General features: G+C 40.2%; 2 protein-coding genes across 3 annotated transcripts; both read right to left on the minus strand.

Annotated features, from left to right (window-relative positions):
• Positions 1-250: 250 nt before the first annotated feature.
• On the minus strand, positions 251-10,547 carry LOC103974266 (uncharacterized). Of its 2 annotated transcripts, none has more exons than XM_018822681.2 (11): positions 10,224-10,547; positions 9,909-10,076; positions 9,666-9,821; positions 9,460-9,511; positions 9,270-9,352; positions 8,648-8,773; positions 2,596-2,733; positions 2,453-2,507; positions 2,177-2,349; positions 2,012-2,095; positions 251-580 (listed from the first exon to the last, which is right to left on the minus strand). In XM_018822681.2, the coding sequence occupies exons 1-11, from the start codon at positions 10,338-10,340 to the stop codon at positions 557-559; spliced, it is 1,176 nt and encodes a 391-aa protein (XP_018678226.2). In that variant the 5' UTR covers positions 10,341-10,547; the 3' UTR covers positions 251-556. The 2 variants fall into 2 exon arrangements, with proteins under 2 accessions (XP_018678226.2, XP_009387325.2); XM_009389050.3 differs by having other exon boundaries at positions 9,460-9,514; positions 10,224-10,546.
• Positions 10,548-10,881: 334 nt separating this feature from the next.
• On the minus strand, positions 10,882-12,665 carry LOC135605045 (protein PSK SIMULATOR 1-like). The gene has a single exon (XM_065094723.1). It carries the CDS (start codon positions 12,476-12,478, stop codon positions 11,036-11,038), a length of 1,443 nt encoding a protein of 480 aa, XP_064950795.1. The 5' UTR covers positions 12,479-12,665; the 3' UTR covers positions 10,882-11,035.
• Positions 12,666-19,369: the final 6,704 nt, after the last annotated feature.

Here is a 19,369-nt window from a genome sequence, read left to right on the forward strand (position 1 = left end):
AGGAAGATGGTGATCCTAATCTAGCACTAACTAGTGATCGATAAGGAGCTCTCCCCTTGATCGAATCCTAACTCATGTTAGTACAAGAAACAAACACAAACTCGTTGAAACCGTTTCTGACACTACTACACAATTTACACCTAACCAAGCAAACCTCATTCAGGACTCAGCTGATTCAAACTGAGATCCATTTCGCGAGCAAAAAATGCTCACGAAAATATTTGAATGCTCTTCTTCACAAGAAAATATCTGAATGCTGAAATCTAACATCTGACGAGTCTTTAATGGTCTGAGGCAACCAAGAAAAAAGAGATTTACAAGGTTCATCTAGTTTTAGCATCTTCGAGAAATAAAAGAAACAGCAAGTGATCCCGTGGTTGGATTTTTATTTAACATCGTCTCCCAGGTAAAAAATAACAGAGAAAAAAAAGAGGGGTGGGGGGAGTGGGGGGAGAGCCAAGTTTGCAGAAACGCACAGCAGCAGCAGCCAGGGGTTAACAACAGCTCGGCGAAGCCCATGCTTCCATGATCATCCAACAGCTCCTTGTTATCACAATCAAAACTCAAACTCTCCAGTGGCCTACAGAGCAAGTTACAGGTTCCCGGATGAGTTCATAATCGTCAGGCAGCAAACGTTATTTTTACCTTCTATAAGGAAGAAAGAATATAGTGTAATATTAAAACATGGGAAAGAAACATAACTAGTTGCATCATGCATGTGAAGAGAGCACAACCAACAAACCAACTATGTTCTCATAGAATTAGAACATGCAACTAGGCATACATAAAATGTTGAGAACTAACAATCAAATGGAAAAGGAGACAGTTAGCTCCTGAAGCTGACTTAAAACAGTTGCACATTCACTAAAAATCAAACTACAGCACTAAAAGTTCAACATTCTGTGCAAGTAACAGAGCTTGGAAAACTGAAATCTTCCGACAACCATATTACTTTCCCAATCACAAAGTATATGTCATTTCTAGAGTAACTCAAATGTACCATAATGAAGAGTATTTTGGTATTACAATTTTCATTCGGCACATCACACATGAATGCCTTGCAATATAAGATGTACTAATAACTAAAGAAAAAGTAGTAATGCAAATCTGGAAAGCCATAAAATTATTTCAAAATTTTTGCACAATCTTAGGTTATAATGTTCTTACCAAGATCATGGATTTGCTCTCCGCAATCACCATAGACAGACTAATATCTATGCAATCTATATTACATTAGCTACATTTGGTGCCCAGAAAATTCATAAAGTACATGTTGCCTACACTTGGAAAGTTATATTTTTTTTCCTTGACATTTGTGCTTCAAATCTGCATATAATAATTGTTTCTGTATGATGGCCTTCATCTAGCCCAACAGGGTTTTCTATTGTATGGGGAATGTAAAACTTAAGTACCTTCTGGCACCAAAACCTGCCTACACAGTATAAGTCAAACGTCCCATCTAAAACATGTGCCCCTTGAAATTTTCAGATAACATGTGCCCCTTGAAATGATGCAATCTTTCAACATTCTGTTATCAACAAAAAAGGCCATGTTCTTATGCTTAATCAGGGAAAAAAGTAGGTTTGACCACTCTATGGCCAAAAGAGAGAGAAAAGAATTCATGTGTTCATGAAGTTGCTACATAAGCAACTTTTGGTACAGATATTACAGCAGAAAAGAATTCAGGTGTTCAACTTGCCAAGTTTTGATGATGTACCAAAGATCTTAAACATTTTAAACAACCATATGTGAAAATGAAAATTACATACGAACAGTAATCCAGCTAGTGAAAGAACATTCCAATTGACCTAGAAATTCAACTAGACAAGGACCATTAACACCTCTAGCTGATACATCAGTGAAATGGGCACTTAATCAAGGGTCAAGCATCACAATAAAATTTCCAAAAAGCACGGCTTTTCTGAAACCATAGTTCATTAATAATAGATAACCACAACAAATATAATGACAGATCTCCAACTTCATCAGCTTACTACCAATGCTAAGGTACCTTATTAAAAAGAATATCCCTGTTATTGAGATGCATTATTCCATCCTTGAGGGTACACTTCCATCTGCTTTTGGTCCGAGACACCTACACAGACATCAAGTGAAACAGGAAAATTTTCAATTCCTTTTCACTCTCTCTGGAAAGGGTACCATTAACAGCAATTACCTTGTCAAACAGCGCAAGAACCAAATGTTGAGTATTTGTCTCTTCCTCTTCTTGGTCAAGGTCATCCAACTCATCATCGTCGTCTTCGTTAAGCGGAGGCTCGTCATCTTCTCCTGCATCATTTTTGCTAGGCTTTGGTGTGCCAACAGAAGGGGTAGCAGCTCGCATTTCAACTGAAAATATAAAGCAAAAAACAAGTCAGCATTGGTAAAGAAAACTGAAGCTTATCCATGTGCCGAGAAGTTCCACAATCCACTATTGATAATATGAGTTTACCATGCTCTCCAGGAGTATTATAATCTTCATTAGCAACTCCTTGGAAATGAAATAACTACAAAGACAAACCCAACAGGAAGTAAATAAAATGAGAGCAGACACATCATAATTGATTTAGAAGGCATCAGAAGTTTATTAAGTACATCATCATATTCATCATGTATCCCATCATGCTGAGGAAGCATTAGAGCTGGTTCTGCTTCTTTATTGGAAAGAAATTTGGAATCTGCAGTTCCTTGGTCTTGAACAATTGATGATGTCTGAACTTGGCTTACCACATCCTGGATCCATAAAAGAGAAAGATCAGAGATCTACAGGCCAGCAGCAAAGAGTCATAGAAAGCTTATACTCCCAGTTAAATCCAGTTGTTGAATAGAACCAGAATAAGCTAAGAGCATCCAATATTCAAATGTTACAGATTGACACCTTGTTAATCTACCACCACAATATATATTTTTTACTCGACATATAACTATCACATTCATTTCAGTAGTAGTAATGGCATGGTTCAACTTCTCATATGCAAAAACGAGCATTAACAAGGGGAAGAGACAGAGCACAAAACTATACATAAAAGCTTCACTGACACACAAAAGATAATAGAAAACTGCTTCCTATCCTCGTACATATTTGTTAAGCCTAAAATTACCGTTATTAGGTGTTAAAAAATGCTTTTTTATCATTATTAATAAAGCCCATGGAAATTCAGCAAGCTTAGATGAAAGTTTGACTAACAAGCAATGACATCAGCAATAAATTCCATATTATCAAATAATAAATATTATTAAAAAGAAAAACAAATTTGTAGATCTATTGACATACAACATAGATTTAGTAGATCTATCACAGATACCCACTCCTTTGGCTTTTTGGAAGGGGGGATCAAATTGACTCTATAAAGCATATTTGTTTTCAATGTCAGCTAGCTTAGGCGGTTACGGATAACATTCAATTATAGTTGAACATCCAATTCAAGCATATGGATCAATCGTATCTTGGGATGTGGCTCAAAGAAATTGAGGACAACCAAGTAAACTGCTTGATACTTAGAGCATATTTTGAGATCTATCGACATACAACATAGATTTAGCAGATCTATCGCAGATACCCATTGTGGAAGGGGGGGTCAAAATGACTCTGCAAAGCATATTTGTTTTGAATGTCAGCTAGCTAAGGAGGTTAGGGATAACATTCAATTATTGTTGAACATCCAGTTCAAGTCTATGGATCGATGGTATCTTGGGATGTGGCTCAAAGAAATTGAGGACAACCAAGTAAATTGCTTGATACTTAGAGCTATTATTGCAAACTGCTTATGGATTTTGTGGAAATCTCGGAACGAGGCTAGAATCGACAATATTAAGACCAACTCCAGTGCTTTCTGTCATAAAGCTTTGGCTTATAAAGCTGTCCACGCTAAAAAATTTATATCTGAAGACAATGGTGAGCTATGTCAAATTTCTTTTAGATGGGTAAAACCTAATAAAGGGTGGCTAAAACTTAACACCGATGGTTCATGGTATGGAAGTAACAACGAAGAAGGCACTGGTTTTGTCATTAGAGATGCACTTGGAAACTACCTAATTGCTGGTGGCAGGTATATTGCTGAAGGTGATGGGGAGACCTGCAAGGTACTTGCTGTGCTGAAGGGAATCCAGGTTGCAATCAAGTAAGGAGCTACTCACATTTGGATCGCGAGCAAGCCTCCTTTACTTGTTGATACACTCAACAGAAAGAAAGACCCTTCATGGTGGTTGATCAATCACTATAACAGCATCCAGCAGCTGTTAAGGAATTTTGAAGACTCACCAATTACACATATCTATAGGGGGGTGAATAGAGCTGCCCATGGGGTAGCTGATTTTGCTAGAGCTACAGCCTCTAACTTTTTGTGGCAAGGAAACTTGCCAGTAGAGTTTTGTAATATTCTCTCTTCAGAGAAAGTGGGATCCTTTTGTACCAGACTGATTTAAGCTTATATAATTTTCTTTTCAAGAAAAAAGAGAAAGAGGGGGAAAAAGAAAAATAGAATGAAGAGCAGAGAATTTTGTAAAACATGTTCAATTTACAAAAAAATAAAAAATAAAAATACAAGTGGCGTGAATTTAGCACATAGCAAACATAAGGAGAGACAAAGACATTAATGCTACCCTTCTTGACTAGCTTTACTTGATTGAGGTTGATTCCAAAACAAACCTAAATAAGGGAAATGTAGTTCTTACACTTCATATGTACTTCCAATGATCTCCTGACAAATAAGCATGAAAATTGGCGAGGTAGAAACCACAACAGAAACTTCTAAAAGCAAATATGCTAAATAATACACTTCAAAATTAAACATCAAGCACTGTATCGATGCTCCACAATCCACTTGATAATGACAATCCTATGAAGAAAAAGGTACAACTCATTAAAAGGTTATGCACAATAATTTTTGGGGCTTTTCATTATATGTATCAAAATCCAGTACATACCAGTGGTACACTGATATGGATCGATATGGTACCGGTCCACCCAGTGACTGAGACACACAGGTACTATGAAGAAAAAGGTACACTGGCATGGACCAGTATGGTACCAGTCCGCCCAGTGACCGGCACACAGGTACTATGCACTATATTTTTTGGTCGTAGGGGTTAGATCCTACGAAGAAAAAGGCTTATGAACTATAATTTTTGGGGTTTTTCATTATACATATCAAAATCCAGTATATACCAGCGGTACACTGGTATGGACCAGAATGGTACCAGTCTGCCCAGTGACTGACATACACAGGTACTATCAAGATTGGGAACACTATGATTCACATAAATGGTGATCAGTGTCATATAACACTGATATAAGAGTTAAATTCAGTGACAAAGAGATGACACAATCATACAAACACAAAAAAAGAACTTTCAATAACCTATATTACTAAGTATTTTCAAATGAATTATAGTTCCATCAGATTGTTTAAAAATTGAAGCAGATATCATATGAAAAATGTAAAGACTAATTCCAGGAAAGCCCTGGTTCTCCAGCCAGATCTCAATTTGGCAGCCCTAATTAATTTAAAACCATTAAAACGTTCAGGACTTTCCCCCATCATACAAAAAATAATTTTAGTGAACTGTGAACATCTTATATTGAAGTATTCAATTGTGAAAAATACCACATTTTAATGTATACAACAGAAAAGGGCCATATGATCATTAAAAATAAAAAAATAAAACTAACAAAAGCAAGAATAAATTCAGTGTTGATGCGAACAGATGCCTGAATGGCACTAGCATGGCACTTCCAATGTCCTGATGTCGCATAATGACAACAGAAGTACATTAACTGGGTTCCACATGGCATGCTGACATTACATTATCTCACAACAACGGCATGCCAGCACTCCGTACCATGTCAAAACAGCATAAACGTTAATCATGATACTTATATGATGCCCTGATGAATGATGAATCATAAGGTAAACTAGAGAAGTGTATGCAAATACATGCACAGTATATGGTGGCTAGAAGTGCAAGCAAAACCTATGGTTCCTGTCCCGTTAAAAAAAAAGAATTAATCTTTCAGGTGAAGTTTGGACAGCCCCTAGCAGTATTCCAGCACAAACAACATCAAGTTATGAGTGTTACCATGTAAATATTCTTTCTATGATACTTCTAACACCAGGTAAATAATGAAATGCATTCTGTATGACAGAGGAAATCTTAGATGTGTTAAGTATTATGAAGTGAACAACAGGCGGATAATGTAAATTCATGTCTACAACAGTTGAGCATCCTACACTTAACCAAAATGGAACTATTAATTATATAGTTGTATATTAATATAGAATCATACAAAAAGTAATGATATAGTTTCTTCATGTTTCTAGTGAAATCAAATCCTTCTAAATTTGATTTCTCCTACAAAACATTTATATAGCTAATTTATTTTGATAATTAATAAGACTTATAAATACAAAACATATTTTGGTATTGAATTATATAATCTAAAATGCAATGTTCATCAGTATATATCATTCTTAACATACCTGTAGCCAAAATGGACAATAGCATAAAAATGAAACACCCAGCATCCAAAGTTTATATCCTAATAAAATTTTATCATAGACATGATGATGGTTCTAGAACTTCATTTCCTTTTTTGATATATGCTACATACATGTGTAAACATGCATGGAAAGCCTTATTGATTTGTCTTAAAAGTTGGAACAATATCTACAATTGTGTATGCTAAGAGATTTTATATATATAAATGCTTCATCATGGGAAGCAACAGTACTAACAACAAGAACATATAGCCACTATTTCCAATCATATAAGATTGGGATGCAATGGATCTTTCCTTAACACTAAGCTCTAGTACTATAATGTAATTATATATTTCCAGTGTCATCAACCCTTTTAATGTTTATCACCGAATCTTCATGGCTCTTTTGCTATCCCTCCAACACCTTCAATTCAAATTATAAATGCACTTCATAGGCCCTCAATGAAGACCTTCATAACCTCTCAACTCTTGGGCCTATATTGGATGAAGATATCTAAGCCCTCCCGACTCTTGACCCTCAGTGAGATGAAGAACTCTCAGCCATCCCAGTTATCAGCTATTGGCTTTTGGTTGGATGAAGAGTCCTCAGCGCCAAAGGTTCATTGTCACCACCTAAACCCTTATCTTGACATCTTTAGAGGAGACATATCTACATTCCTTTTCCTAACAAGCCCTTCCATGCCTATAAAATGGCATCAAGGTCAGGGTATTCACACCCTTGCATTCATTCTCTCTTGTGCCGTTGCCCTCTTCATTCTTAAATTTCTAACTTAAGTGCCAAAGAAGTCATGCATGGGACTAAGATTTAATCTAGGTCTGATACCAATTTCAGCAATCAGACCAATTGGTAGGTACCAGTATACCGGATAATATACTGAACTATCCCACCTGGATCTTAAATTTTAAAAATTAAAAACCAACCGATATTGACCTATATGGTCTGATACCAGTCTTTGGTCAGATCATTAACGGTAAAATACCAACTGGCACAAACCTCAAACTGACATTTGAGACCTTGCTTCAGAATCTGGACAACACTCTTTAGTCATGTTTTGTCTTGAAAATTTCTTAGTAGTGCTGCTCCACTAGATTTCTAGTTAGCCCTCCTTGGTCTCCATGAGGTCAATCATCGAAGTTGGAATTGCTACATCACATTCCATCCATGATACAACCACAAGCAATAATGTCCCAATGACAAGAAATTGCTATATCACCTTCCATCCATCCCCCCAAAGATTATGCAACTACAATGGCTCTTCTCTGAATATGTCCAAATCACCTTAAAACCTCTTAATTAAATAATTCTTTTAACTACCCAATCTTCACAAATACAATAATTTATTTATTCTACTTTTAGGGACACTAGACATTCACCTCCGAATCTTGACCTCATGTACAACATATTTTTGGATATGATCTTTCTTAACTACCAAAAATTATAAAGCATACACATAAATGACTATATAACCACCTTATACAACAACAAAGTCGTGAGTCCCAACTATATAACCACCTTATAAAACTTTTTTTTTCAATATAAGCAGAACTCTTCAGAAGTGTGAACCTTAATGAAACCAACAATGAAAATCTTTGGCACTATGCACAATCTGGCTAATCTGTTAAGTGAAACAAGGAGAATTCCAGACCTACACAAAGGACTGAAAAATATTGCTTCTCATCCAAATATTTGTCCAACAACTTTAAATGTAATAGCATATTAGGTAACAAGATTGCCAAAATTTTGAAATATAATTTTAGTTGCCTTATAGCATTGACAACAAAAATCTCTTGCACAATCTTTTTATTTTCAAATCTATCCTTTATATAGCACAATCATCTAGACTTTGCTAAAGTAAAATTATCTTTATCATTGGCTCCATTACATGTTTAATAAAGACAATTATCCACTTACACTGCCCCTATCGAATCAGGGAGCGGGAGCGCCAAGCATAATGGTTTAATATAGCACTGTATGATGCCTTCTATGATGGCAATCATGTGACATGCGTCATCTCAGTGATCCATTGCTTCATGCCATAGTTGCAATTTGCAGCAACAATAGCACAGAAGCTAATATGTAATTTAGATTGACTTGGAATCAGTGGCATCAAAAGTAAACAATAAACTAATATTCTTCAATGCAGCTACCTGTGTTAGAGAAAACTCTATCGTCACATCTCCACTTCCATCTTGTTGCGGAATATAGCCTCCAGAATTTATGTGAGAAGCATAGTCATCCCTTTTACGTTTCCCAGAAGAATTCATGAAAAAGTCCTGAAACCAAACCAATTAAACAAACGATAAAAGAAGAAGCCCTTACAAAACCCGATGACAAGTTCAGTACTACAAATGGCAAGAAGTTTATGAATGTTTCCCCAAGAAACAATTTTAGAAGAACAATAAAAGAAGAAATACATGCAAAATCAGTAAGTCCTGAAACCAAACCAATTAAAGAAACAATAAAGAAGAAGCCTTTACAAAACCAGATGACAAGCTCAACACTACAAATGGCAAGAAGTTTAAGAATGTTTCCCCAGGAAACAATTTTTCGAAGAAATTTGTGGAAGAAAAATAAAAGAAGAGACACTTACAAAACCAATAAAAGGAGATAGACTAGGATGACAAGTTTAACACTACAAGGAAAACAAGTTAACAAGTTTCTCCAGAAAAAATTAAAAATTTAGATGCAGCTTATCAAATCCAATTAGAATAAAGTTAAACATACCCCAAAGAAGGCAATGAAAATGACATGTTCAAGGAACAAAAGTACCTGAGTCGTGTGTTGATGAGAAGATCCTCTATCAGGCTGATGAGAAGATCCTCTATCAGGCTCTTCACGCCCTTCATCATAAGCTAAATAATGCACAACAAAAGAGACACTTACTCCAAACTTGAACTCTGTCGAAAGACTACTAGGCAAATAAAACCCTGCTTAATACTGATAATTTCTTTATGCTTACCGACATTTACATCAACTCCAAGAGGTCGTTGGTTCATCCAAGGTGACGGTGGCTGCTGTAACAATGAGGTGATCAAAGTCAACAAGATCTCATTTCATTTGCTGTCTATGCTCATAATAAGAGCGACTCATGCACTAAGCAAACAGAAAACGATATCTGGTAAGAAAAAATGACTAAAACCACCCATATGTATGACATTGCCATACCATATATGAACCAGGCCTTCCAGCTTTCAAATCGATGCTACTTCTGATATCAGATATGGGAGATGGAGCATAATCGGAGGGGCCTGTGGGTATGTTGTACATCGGCGGATCATTAGTTCCAGGCAATGGAGTCTGGATTGGGGTTTGCAAGGGAGTCTGCAATAATACCCAAAAACACATAAAAGCAGGCATAACCTTATAACATGATCAAATAGAACAAAAAGAACAAGGCAGTGATCTAACAGGCGGAAAGAGCATCTCCGCGGTGGGGGTCTCGTACTCCTCGGCCGGGCCCTCATAAGGAACGTTCAGGTCATGGACCGGGGTGATCGGGGCCGCATTCTTCGGGAGGGTCGATCTCTCGATGTTGCCGCTGATGGCGCCACACTGCCTCATCTTCATCTCCCACAGCTTAATTGGCCCCAAAAATATCACAATAAGTCCAGAATGCAGAACTAAGCACACCAACTTCTACAAGTGATGAAACCCTAGAAATGGGGGAGACTCAAGAAATACGGGAACTTTATAGGGAAATCTAGGCCGGCAAGAAGAAATTACAGCCTGGAGCTCGTTCAGCACGCCCTCCCCGACGCCGTAGTTGATGAACTCGTCGCGGACCTTGCTGATGACATCGTCCAAGACATGGATGTAGACGGCGGACACGTTGCTCGCCATTCCCGGCGATCGATCGCCCTCGTGGCAGCGAGGCAAAATCCGTGCAAGGAATCAAGGGCCGGAAGGGATCTGAGGGATGCGGGCCGATCACATACAAGGGATTCGCAAGTTAGGGTTGGGGGCGTTCTCGAGAACTCGGCGAGCAGAGCAGAGAGAGAGAGAGAGAGAGAGAGAGAGGAAGAGAGAGGGGGGATCGCGGACGGGAGAGCTGGGACTTAAACGAAGAATATAAATAGGTTTGCATCCGTGAAGAAGCGTGAGGACACGTGTCGAGATGGAGAGTCCGAGAGGCGGCACCGTCGAGGAGAAGCGACCGCGACCGCCTCCTTCGATACCCCACCCGATATGGCGGTGAATCGGGTCGGATCGGATCAGATTGGGTTGAGTTCAACATTGGGTCGGATCCGATCGTCGAGTAATGGATCGGATCGGATCGGATCATCACATTCCAATATCTAGTTTTATTATCAACAATTATTTACCGGATGATCTCTACATTAAGCGATCAACAAATATCTAGTTTTATTGTCATAATTTGATTTTGACCCATTCAATCAGACAAACTCTTATGGGATTTGGCATCAAAATGTGCTCGGTAACAACGTGGTGAAGAACGGAGAAGCCATGAATGTATCAGAGAAGAATATGAAGCTGTATATCGACCATGTCATAAGAGTACGTGAAGCTGTATATGGCTATTCCCTTCTCTGTTCCTGGTACCAGCACATGCAGCTCAGTCCGACGATCACCTCGACGATGGCGGCCTCCGTCTTGACCCTGTCGGAGAAGTGCAGCGTCTGCAGCATCAGCGCCCTCGGCAGGGCGTGGAACCGCTGCTGCCGCTCCACGTTGCGCTCCTCCTGCCACCGCAGCGTGTCACGTGCCACCGGCCCCAGCCAGGCGAGGATCCTCTCCGCCGCCTCCCGCCATCCCTCCGCCAGCGACCCGTCCACCGTCCCGCCCTCCTTCTTCCAGCACTCCCTCAACTTGGCCCTCACCGCCGTTCGCATCCCCGACGGCATCATCTGGTACAGCTCCACCCTCGCGGCCGCCTCCACTGCCTCCTCGTCGTCGCCCTGTCCGTGTCCCTCGACTGACCGCGTCTTCAGCAACTTCTCTGCCAGCACGATCATGTTTCCGTACAGCAACGCCAGACCCGATCCGCCGAGGGTGGTCGGATCTGCTTTCAGCAATTTGCTCAAATTCTCGGACGGCTTGTCGAGCGATTCCTTGACCATGGAGATTGGGGCTGAACTCCTCAGGAACAGGACGTCCTTCAACGTCGGTGTTTCCAGCGGGCCGGACGAGTGCTTGCCGGGGTAATCTGGGTTGCTCCGATGAATCAGCACCCGATGGCCTCTGTCCTGGCCGGGGAGCATGCCGAGAACATAGGGGCCGAAGACGGCGGAGATCCTTGTGAAGACGGTGATCACGGCACGTACCATGAGCTCCACGGCCTCGTCGTAGGTCCTGTTCCAAAGAGACTCCTCCTTGAGCCTCCGAACTTTGTGGCGCCGGGACCGGAGCTCTAAGTGAACAGATTCGAAAGCAGGGGGCAAACCCGGCTTCGGTACCGGGATAGGGCCGCTGTGCCGCCGCCACTGCTCCATCCTTCGCTCCGTCGCCTCCAGCTCGTTCAGCACCTCCATCTCCGCGTACAGCCGGGAGGTCGCCACCACGTACCTCTCCATCCTCTTAATCCGCTTCTCAACCCCTTTCGCGGTGGAACCAAGTCCGAGGCGCTCCAGGTCGGCAACCCGGCAGTCCCGGAGGAAGGAGCAGATGCCACCGGCCTTGAGATCCGCGTATAATCGGTCGAAGCCCCGGAGGAGGGGGTCGCGGCACTTGGCGCCGAGCCGGGAGACTGTAGCGGCAGCCTTGTCGAGCTCGGCAACCAGCTCGGCGTAGGCGAGGCGGAGGAGGAATGGCTCGTCCTTGGAGGTAAGGTAGGCTACGCCCTTCGACCGCATGTCGGCGCAGAGCCTGCGGACCTCGTCCTCAGCGAGGGAGAGGTGAAGGGAGACGAGAAGCGACATGGCGGCGGCCGCCTCGAAGGCGAGGATCCCAACGCCAGGCCGGTCCATGTCGACGCTGCCCGCTCGGTTCCGGAGGTCTGCAATCACCTTCGGAACACCCATGTCGACGGTACGCAAGGAAGGAGGAGACAAGAGAGACACTACTAGACGTGGAATCTTTGGCCTATATGAGGGACACAAAGGATGAGGATGCGTCGATCAGGCCGGCCATGGGAAGGGAGACAGAAGCAGAGAAGTAGTCGTCGACGAAGGAGGAAGTCGCCTGCGTTCACCGCAGGCCGCCTAGTGATCCACGACGTCGACCGCTTCGACATCTGTCCGCTCACGCTAGCCTTATATCATTGGACCCCACATTTATATCCAATGACAAAGAGGTAAAACATTCGAGTAATAACGAAAATATCGTTGAATGCGTGGAGCCCGCCATGGCACAAAGTCCACATGCACATTGGGGACACAAATCTTGATATGATTTAACACGTGGCATCCATCTATTTGTCGTTGCAAATAATGGGTTAGTATCAAACTAAATTTAGCTTAACTTTGACCGGGTTGGTGAAACCCATCCTAACTCGATCAAATGTTTATGATGTATTTTATACGATAAATGAATTAGGTCGACTCTTGTCCTTCATCTCATATGGACGATTACAATCTATGGCCATTTGATCATGGTGAATACTTAGGGGTATTCAAACTATTTAGATCGAATCAATTAAGTTAGGATCAAGTAAAATAGATTTGAACTAGAATCTCTTTAGATTTTCTTAATCGATTTAGTTCAAAATTTTATAATTTTAGATAATTTAATATATATTATGAATGGATTGATTCGATTGGATGAATCGATTTTGTTCAATTGAACCGAAATAAATTTTGATCCAATTGAATCGACATTATATGATTTGTGAAATTGGACCCATGTCATTTATGAAATTATGATATTAAAATTATATCACTTTAATATTTGAACATAAGATACTAAATTTGATCATATTGATATTTTTAATTAAAATTTATTTGATTTGGTTCGAATCAATTAAATGAATAAAAAAAGAATATTCTTGAATCAAAATCATTTATGGTGCTAAAATTTAAATAATTTATAAATTGGTTCTAATTTTATTTCGATTTAATTTTTTATTCCATTTCGATTTAGTGCTAGGTGGTACCACCGCCTGACACCCTGCCAGGGCAGTACAACCGCCCAAACTAGCGGTACCATCGCCTTATAGAGTCTCAAAGACTGTGCCACGATGATGAGACTTCTTGGGGTACTGTTTGGGCATCTCATTGGGCCCAATATAGTCCTTACATGGACCTAGCTGGCCCCTAATTGGGTTGGCCCAAATCCAAACCCAATTACGTGCTAACTACGAAATCTAAGACATAATCTGAGCTAAACAAGTCCGTAAGTCTATTCTTTCGGCGAACTTTCGATGATCTCTCGGCAATGTTCCGGCGGACTCCTAGCGAGCTCCTGGACTTCACGACGATCTTCTTGGCGAGTTTCGATGAGCTTCTTTGGCAAGCTCCGAGACTTCTCAACTGGTTCCGTCAAAACTTCCGACGAACTCTCGAACTCCCAACATTATCTCGATCTTGACTATGGGACTTCATTTTGCTATATGCCTTGCTATCATAGTTAATCCTACACATGTAAAAACATACTTCGATCTAGACAATTCATATTAAGCATTAATCAAGTTATCCGGCATGTCATTGATCCCTCGACGCTTCATCTGATTCTTCGGCGCATCGTTCTCTCTTGTGGCCTATTGCCCAATCGATCAGTTGACTCCGCAACTCCGATATCCTTAGCGCAATATCAGCTTTTTTTGGCTCGATGCCCAAATCCATGGCCCGAAGCCTTCTGTCGATATGTCGACCGTTCCTCCGGTCTGACGTCCAATCTTCTGACATGTTTTCCCTCGGCACAACATGATTTTTCTTGCTTTAATTGTCTCATCCTGATCGAAGCATCCTGCGTTCCTCAAAACGCAGATTAAATCATAAACACTTATCGATTGGTTTTATCATCAAAATTCGAGATTCAACACACACACACACATACTATAAAATTGACGACCTGCAAGATGCTCGATGAAATGCTCCTGATGGTGTTAACCGGAAATTTTGTTCTGCCTCTGAGAAGTCGGCGTTTGGGGAGAGTGAGGAGGCCGAGACCTCGTCGCGGGTTTCTGCGGCCAACGAACACGGGCAACCATGATGACCTGCAAGATGCCTGATGAAATGCTCCTGACAGTGTTAACTGGAACTTCTTTTCGCTGGTACTCAACTTTGAGTTGGGTCTCCCTTACCGACATCGTCTGCCTTAGAGAAGGCGGCTTTTGGGGGAGAGTGAAGACAGAGGTAACCACAATGACCTGCGAGGTGCTCGATGAAATGCTCCTGACAGTGTTGACTGGGACTACTTTCCCTGCTGCTTGACTTTGAGCTTGATCTTGAAGGCTCATGCTTTGCTTTTCATTGACAAGTTTTATAGGCTGCGAAAATTTCATCATGTTATTAAGCCAAGTAGGCAACCCACTCGGCCTATCTGGTAATTTCATCATGTTATTGAAAGATTAAGCAAATTGCCTTCATAAACAAAGGATTTCAATGTAATTAAGGAATTCAATTGATGATAATTCAAATATAATGGAGCAATTCACAACACTATTTATTAATAATCTTGTCCCTTGTTTCATTGTATTACATCTTATAGGAGTCTCATGCAAAATGTATCATTCTTTTTTGATTTATCTGTCTCATGCAATGTACACACACACAAGCCATCTTAGATCAAGTTCATCTCTAATTGGCATACTCTGGAACAAGGTTATGATGTATTTGGTCTTCAAGATCATAGTATAAGCATGTGTAACTTTAAGATTATTTTCGTAACAGCACATGTGTAAAATTTAGATCATATTCGCAGAGTAGCACCTCAGACATGTGTTTATTAGGGTTTAATTATTATTTAATTCTTTCTTAAGCATATTCATTCATACTCTTATTCCTTAGAACATGTCTCGAATGGATAGTTAAATTATGATTCTGGGTAAGGAATAACAAAATCTCAAGTAAATGCAAAAAGTAAGTACCCTTGTGAAAGTGGATATTGTAGATTTATCTTTTGAATTACTTGAAATCATCATAAATATTCTTTTCAAAAAATTATATGAAAGGCATGTCTTGGATTCATTAATTTTTTTCCTGAAAATAAAAGAAGTATTTATGATATTTTGAATGCATTTAAACATCTGAAAAAGGTAAATTCAACGAAAGAAATGTTGCAAGTCTGTTTGACCTGCCAGGCTTGAACATGTTGGAGAAGATGAAGAATCATGCATTCCAATGTTTGAACATTCATGGAATTCTGGGTTGTGCTTGCACCTGTTGTCAGACTACAACTAGTATCCATTAATTAGCAACATGATCATGGATTATGAGGTGGTTTTCCTTGTAGAAGAAATCATATTGGACTAATCTTCTTCAATGTTCTCTTTTCTAAATAAGCATGGAGGATGAAACTGTCCTAAATGTCATGAATTTAAAGAAAAATCAACTTGTTAATAATTTAGATTGAAAGCATGTCTGAATGTGGCCTGGAGTCACAGTTTACAACATATTCCAGGAGGAGGGGAGGGACAGAATCTACAACATCCTCTGTAAGTATAGGATTTAATGAATTAATAATGGTTCGATTAGTACACTTGATTCCATATTCTCTTTGTCTTTTATCAAGCATGACTTTGTGATGTATAACATGCCACAGTTGTATTGTCCTTTACTCTTAATTAAAAGTTTATTGACAAAAAGAAAAGCCTTCTTTTCAACATCCCCACCAGTCTTCATTCCTTTGAATTATATATAGCTTCTTCTTTTTTATTTTCTCTTTTTTTTGTAGTTGTAAACTAAATTTCATTTGGAGCATTATGATGTGCCTTTCATCACAATCTCTTTGATTAGCATTTAATGAATCTCTCACTGCACCATAGAGTAGCTTTACTCCCAAGCTTCTTTGAGTGCTTCCTTCACAGCAAGTTCTTCACATCATAAGGCTGAGCATTGCTGCATGATATGCCTGGCCAACCTGCATGTGCCTACCATGTGAGACTTTAGCACTGTTCCAACACTTTGCTCACTAGACCAAACAACCTCTCTTTTTCTGTCCTTCCCTACTCAACTAGCTGTTCATGTCTGACCAAGCTTGCCTCAGATCCAGCATACCATGGAAAACACAAAGGCAAAGCCAGTCCCATTAATGCCTCTTGTACATGGATGCTGTATAATGATGAGCTAAAGTTCCACACACCTCTTACACCAGCAGGGCAACCTCCACCTTTACATCTCTCTTCCCAAGGACCCAAAGTTTCCATCTTTAAGATAAAGTTGATACAGTCCTCCTTCCATAGCTACATTTATTACTGAATATTTGCTACATTCCCTGCATGTTTTGATGCAATTGGACTTGTGTATGCAAAGGTGAACTTGTGACTGTGAAGAGGATTGAACAGCTAAGGTTTTTATGATGTTGCAGCAGCAATGTGTTTGCTTAGGTATTCTAAACAGGCAATGGCTAATACTATGTTGATGTTATTCCATGGTGCTTCTTGGATTTGGAGACTTAATATATTGAAGTTGCAGGCAAGCTCACTACTTCTCATGCACTCTAAATCTCATATCTTATGATTCTTCTCTTCATGCAGCCTCATACTATTGTAAAGATAAACACAAGGCTTAAACAATTTTGACAAGGGGACTTATATTGTAATGTTGTGTTTTTTTTTTATCTCTTCCCATGTGTCAAGAGTAAAAAGACATATAAAGGAGGTAAATAACCCCTAAACCATTCAACTTCCTTCTGTGATGCATAAGTAGATGCATCAATTCATACACATAATTTTGTGCTATGGCTGAACATATCTAAGATGATCATGTTATATCTAAACATATGACTCATCTAAACAGAAAAATGGTGAGGTAATTCTATTGATGATCTTGCTTACATCTATATTAGCTCTTACAAGAACATGATTCTTCCAAGAAGAGAGTGTCATATTGGTTACCATATGATTGTTTGAACTCCTTTTGTGATGGCTGCAACAAACATGCATGTCTTCAACATTGAAAGACTTGTAGATCATCGCTATGTTAATGCAAGCAAACATTGGTTCTAAAAGTTGAACTTTTTATTCTTGTTTGTTCTCTGATGAAAGAGGCAATCCACCTTCATAGAGAAGGTTCATATTGGATCAAGCACAAGGGAACAGAAACTCTACTTGGGGGCACCTCCAAGCCTTAGCTCAAGATCCAACTCTTCATCAAGGCTATGGTTGAGTACCTCAGGTTGTACTTCTTGTTGCTGGTCACAAGAACAGGATCTCACAGAGAAAGCAGGCGTTGGATCAGTTCTCCTTCTCTTGTTACAGTTGGTCTTCTCATCCAAGACAATAAGCAGGGATCTGGTTTTGCAGAAAAGAGATTCCTTCAGGTTATCTCCAGCGATGGATGAAGAGAAGGAAGGTGAGAAGAAGTTGGTCTCAGTCCAGTGCTCGTGGGTAGATGGAGCAGAAACCCTATGAGAGAGAGTTGATGGTAGAAGAGTAGCAGACCTAGGGTTAACCTGAGGTTGATGACAACCGGCACTCGTCACAGTAGAAGGATTCGGGTGATGTTCGTCTTCTTCCATGGCTTCTCCACCAAGCCCGGTGTACAACTGCTTGAGTCTGGCTCGATCCCGCCGGTGCACGTTCATGTGCCCACCGAGGGCTTGGGCTGATCGGAATTCTCGCCTGCAGAAGTTACATGAGTAAGATCTCGGAGGCCATGAATAAGCTTCTTCCTTCCATGGCTCCTTGATGGAAGACCCGACGACAAGGCCGTCCGGGATCTGAACGATGAGGCGAGGCCTGTTGCTCTGTTCTGTGCCTGTCCACATCCTGAATCTTGCTCGATCCATGGTGCCTGTTCCTTGATGAAGCGGAAGATCTTAGCGAGTTATAGGTGATTCCACTGACAAGCTCAGAAAGAGGAAGGAAGTCGGAGAGAAGTATCTGTATGAGACAAAGAAAGATGCATGAGAAGCATAACTCTCTTCAAGGTAATTTTCATGTCCTTTGTGAGCTCACATTATTCTTTATCCATTACTGTAGTTTAAGGTTGAATTCCACAGGAGAAGTGGATAAAAGAGGTAAAAAAAACCATTGTAACCATTACGTCTCTGATGAGATGAGAAATGGGACAGCTTCCAATTTGTGGGGTCTGCTCCTGAAAGCAACCATTCTTAATGGTCTTCTCACACTTCATCCACAGTGTAGTTTTAACTGGTCACCATTGAATCAACTCAAAGTTTCTATATTTGATGCCTCCTTTTCCTGCAGTTTGACAGCTTCAGGTAGAGTGGAATGTTCTGCCCATTTAATATACTACCTGCAGTTATTTTACCTGATCATTACAAGGCATTGACATGTAGAAAGAAGGCTTCCCAAGGTTGCCAAAGAATGAACACTTTGCATTACCATGAATTCTTCTTTTTGACTTGCAAATTGGTTGATTACACATGAAGTTAGGATTTAGCCCTCATTTGGGAATTCTTTTTCTCTGTTCTTGTTAATCAAATGACATCAACAAAAGAGCAATAAGCCATGTCTTCCTGATTGACAATGGAAGAGGGTACAAGTGTTAAGAGACTAAATGGAAATCTAGTTTGATTGTTTGATGTTCAGAGACTCCTGTTGTTCATGTGTAATGATTTGGAATGAATTCAACTTATCTTTCTTTTTCCATTTACCTCAGTAACAGTATTTCTCTGTGTGTGTGGATATTCTTCATGAAGCAGGTGATCAGTATCAATTTGTGCAACTCTCTTTCTTCTGAAGAGCTGTGAGTGACATTGTGCTTGTACTACAAAAAGACTAGGATATATTTTTGGTGATCTGGTTGGATTGGAACCAAGAACTGTGCAGAGCATGTAGTGCATTTGGA

The sequence above is a fragment of the Musa acuminata genome, chromosome BXJ2-2 (assembly GCF_036884655.1).
Source record: "Musa acuminata AAA Group cultivar baxijiao chromosome BXJ2-2, Cavendish_Baxijiao_AAA, whole genome shotgun sequence".
Taxonomy (NCBI): Eukaryota; Viridiplantae; Streptophyta; class Magnoliopsida; order Zingiberales; family Musaceae; genus Musa; species Musa acuminata.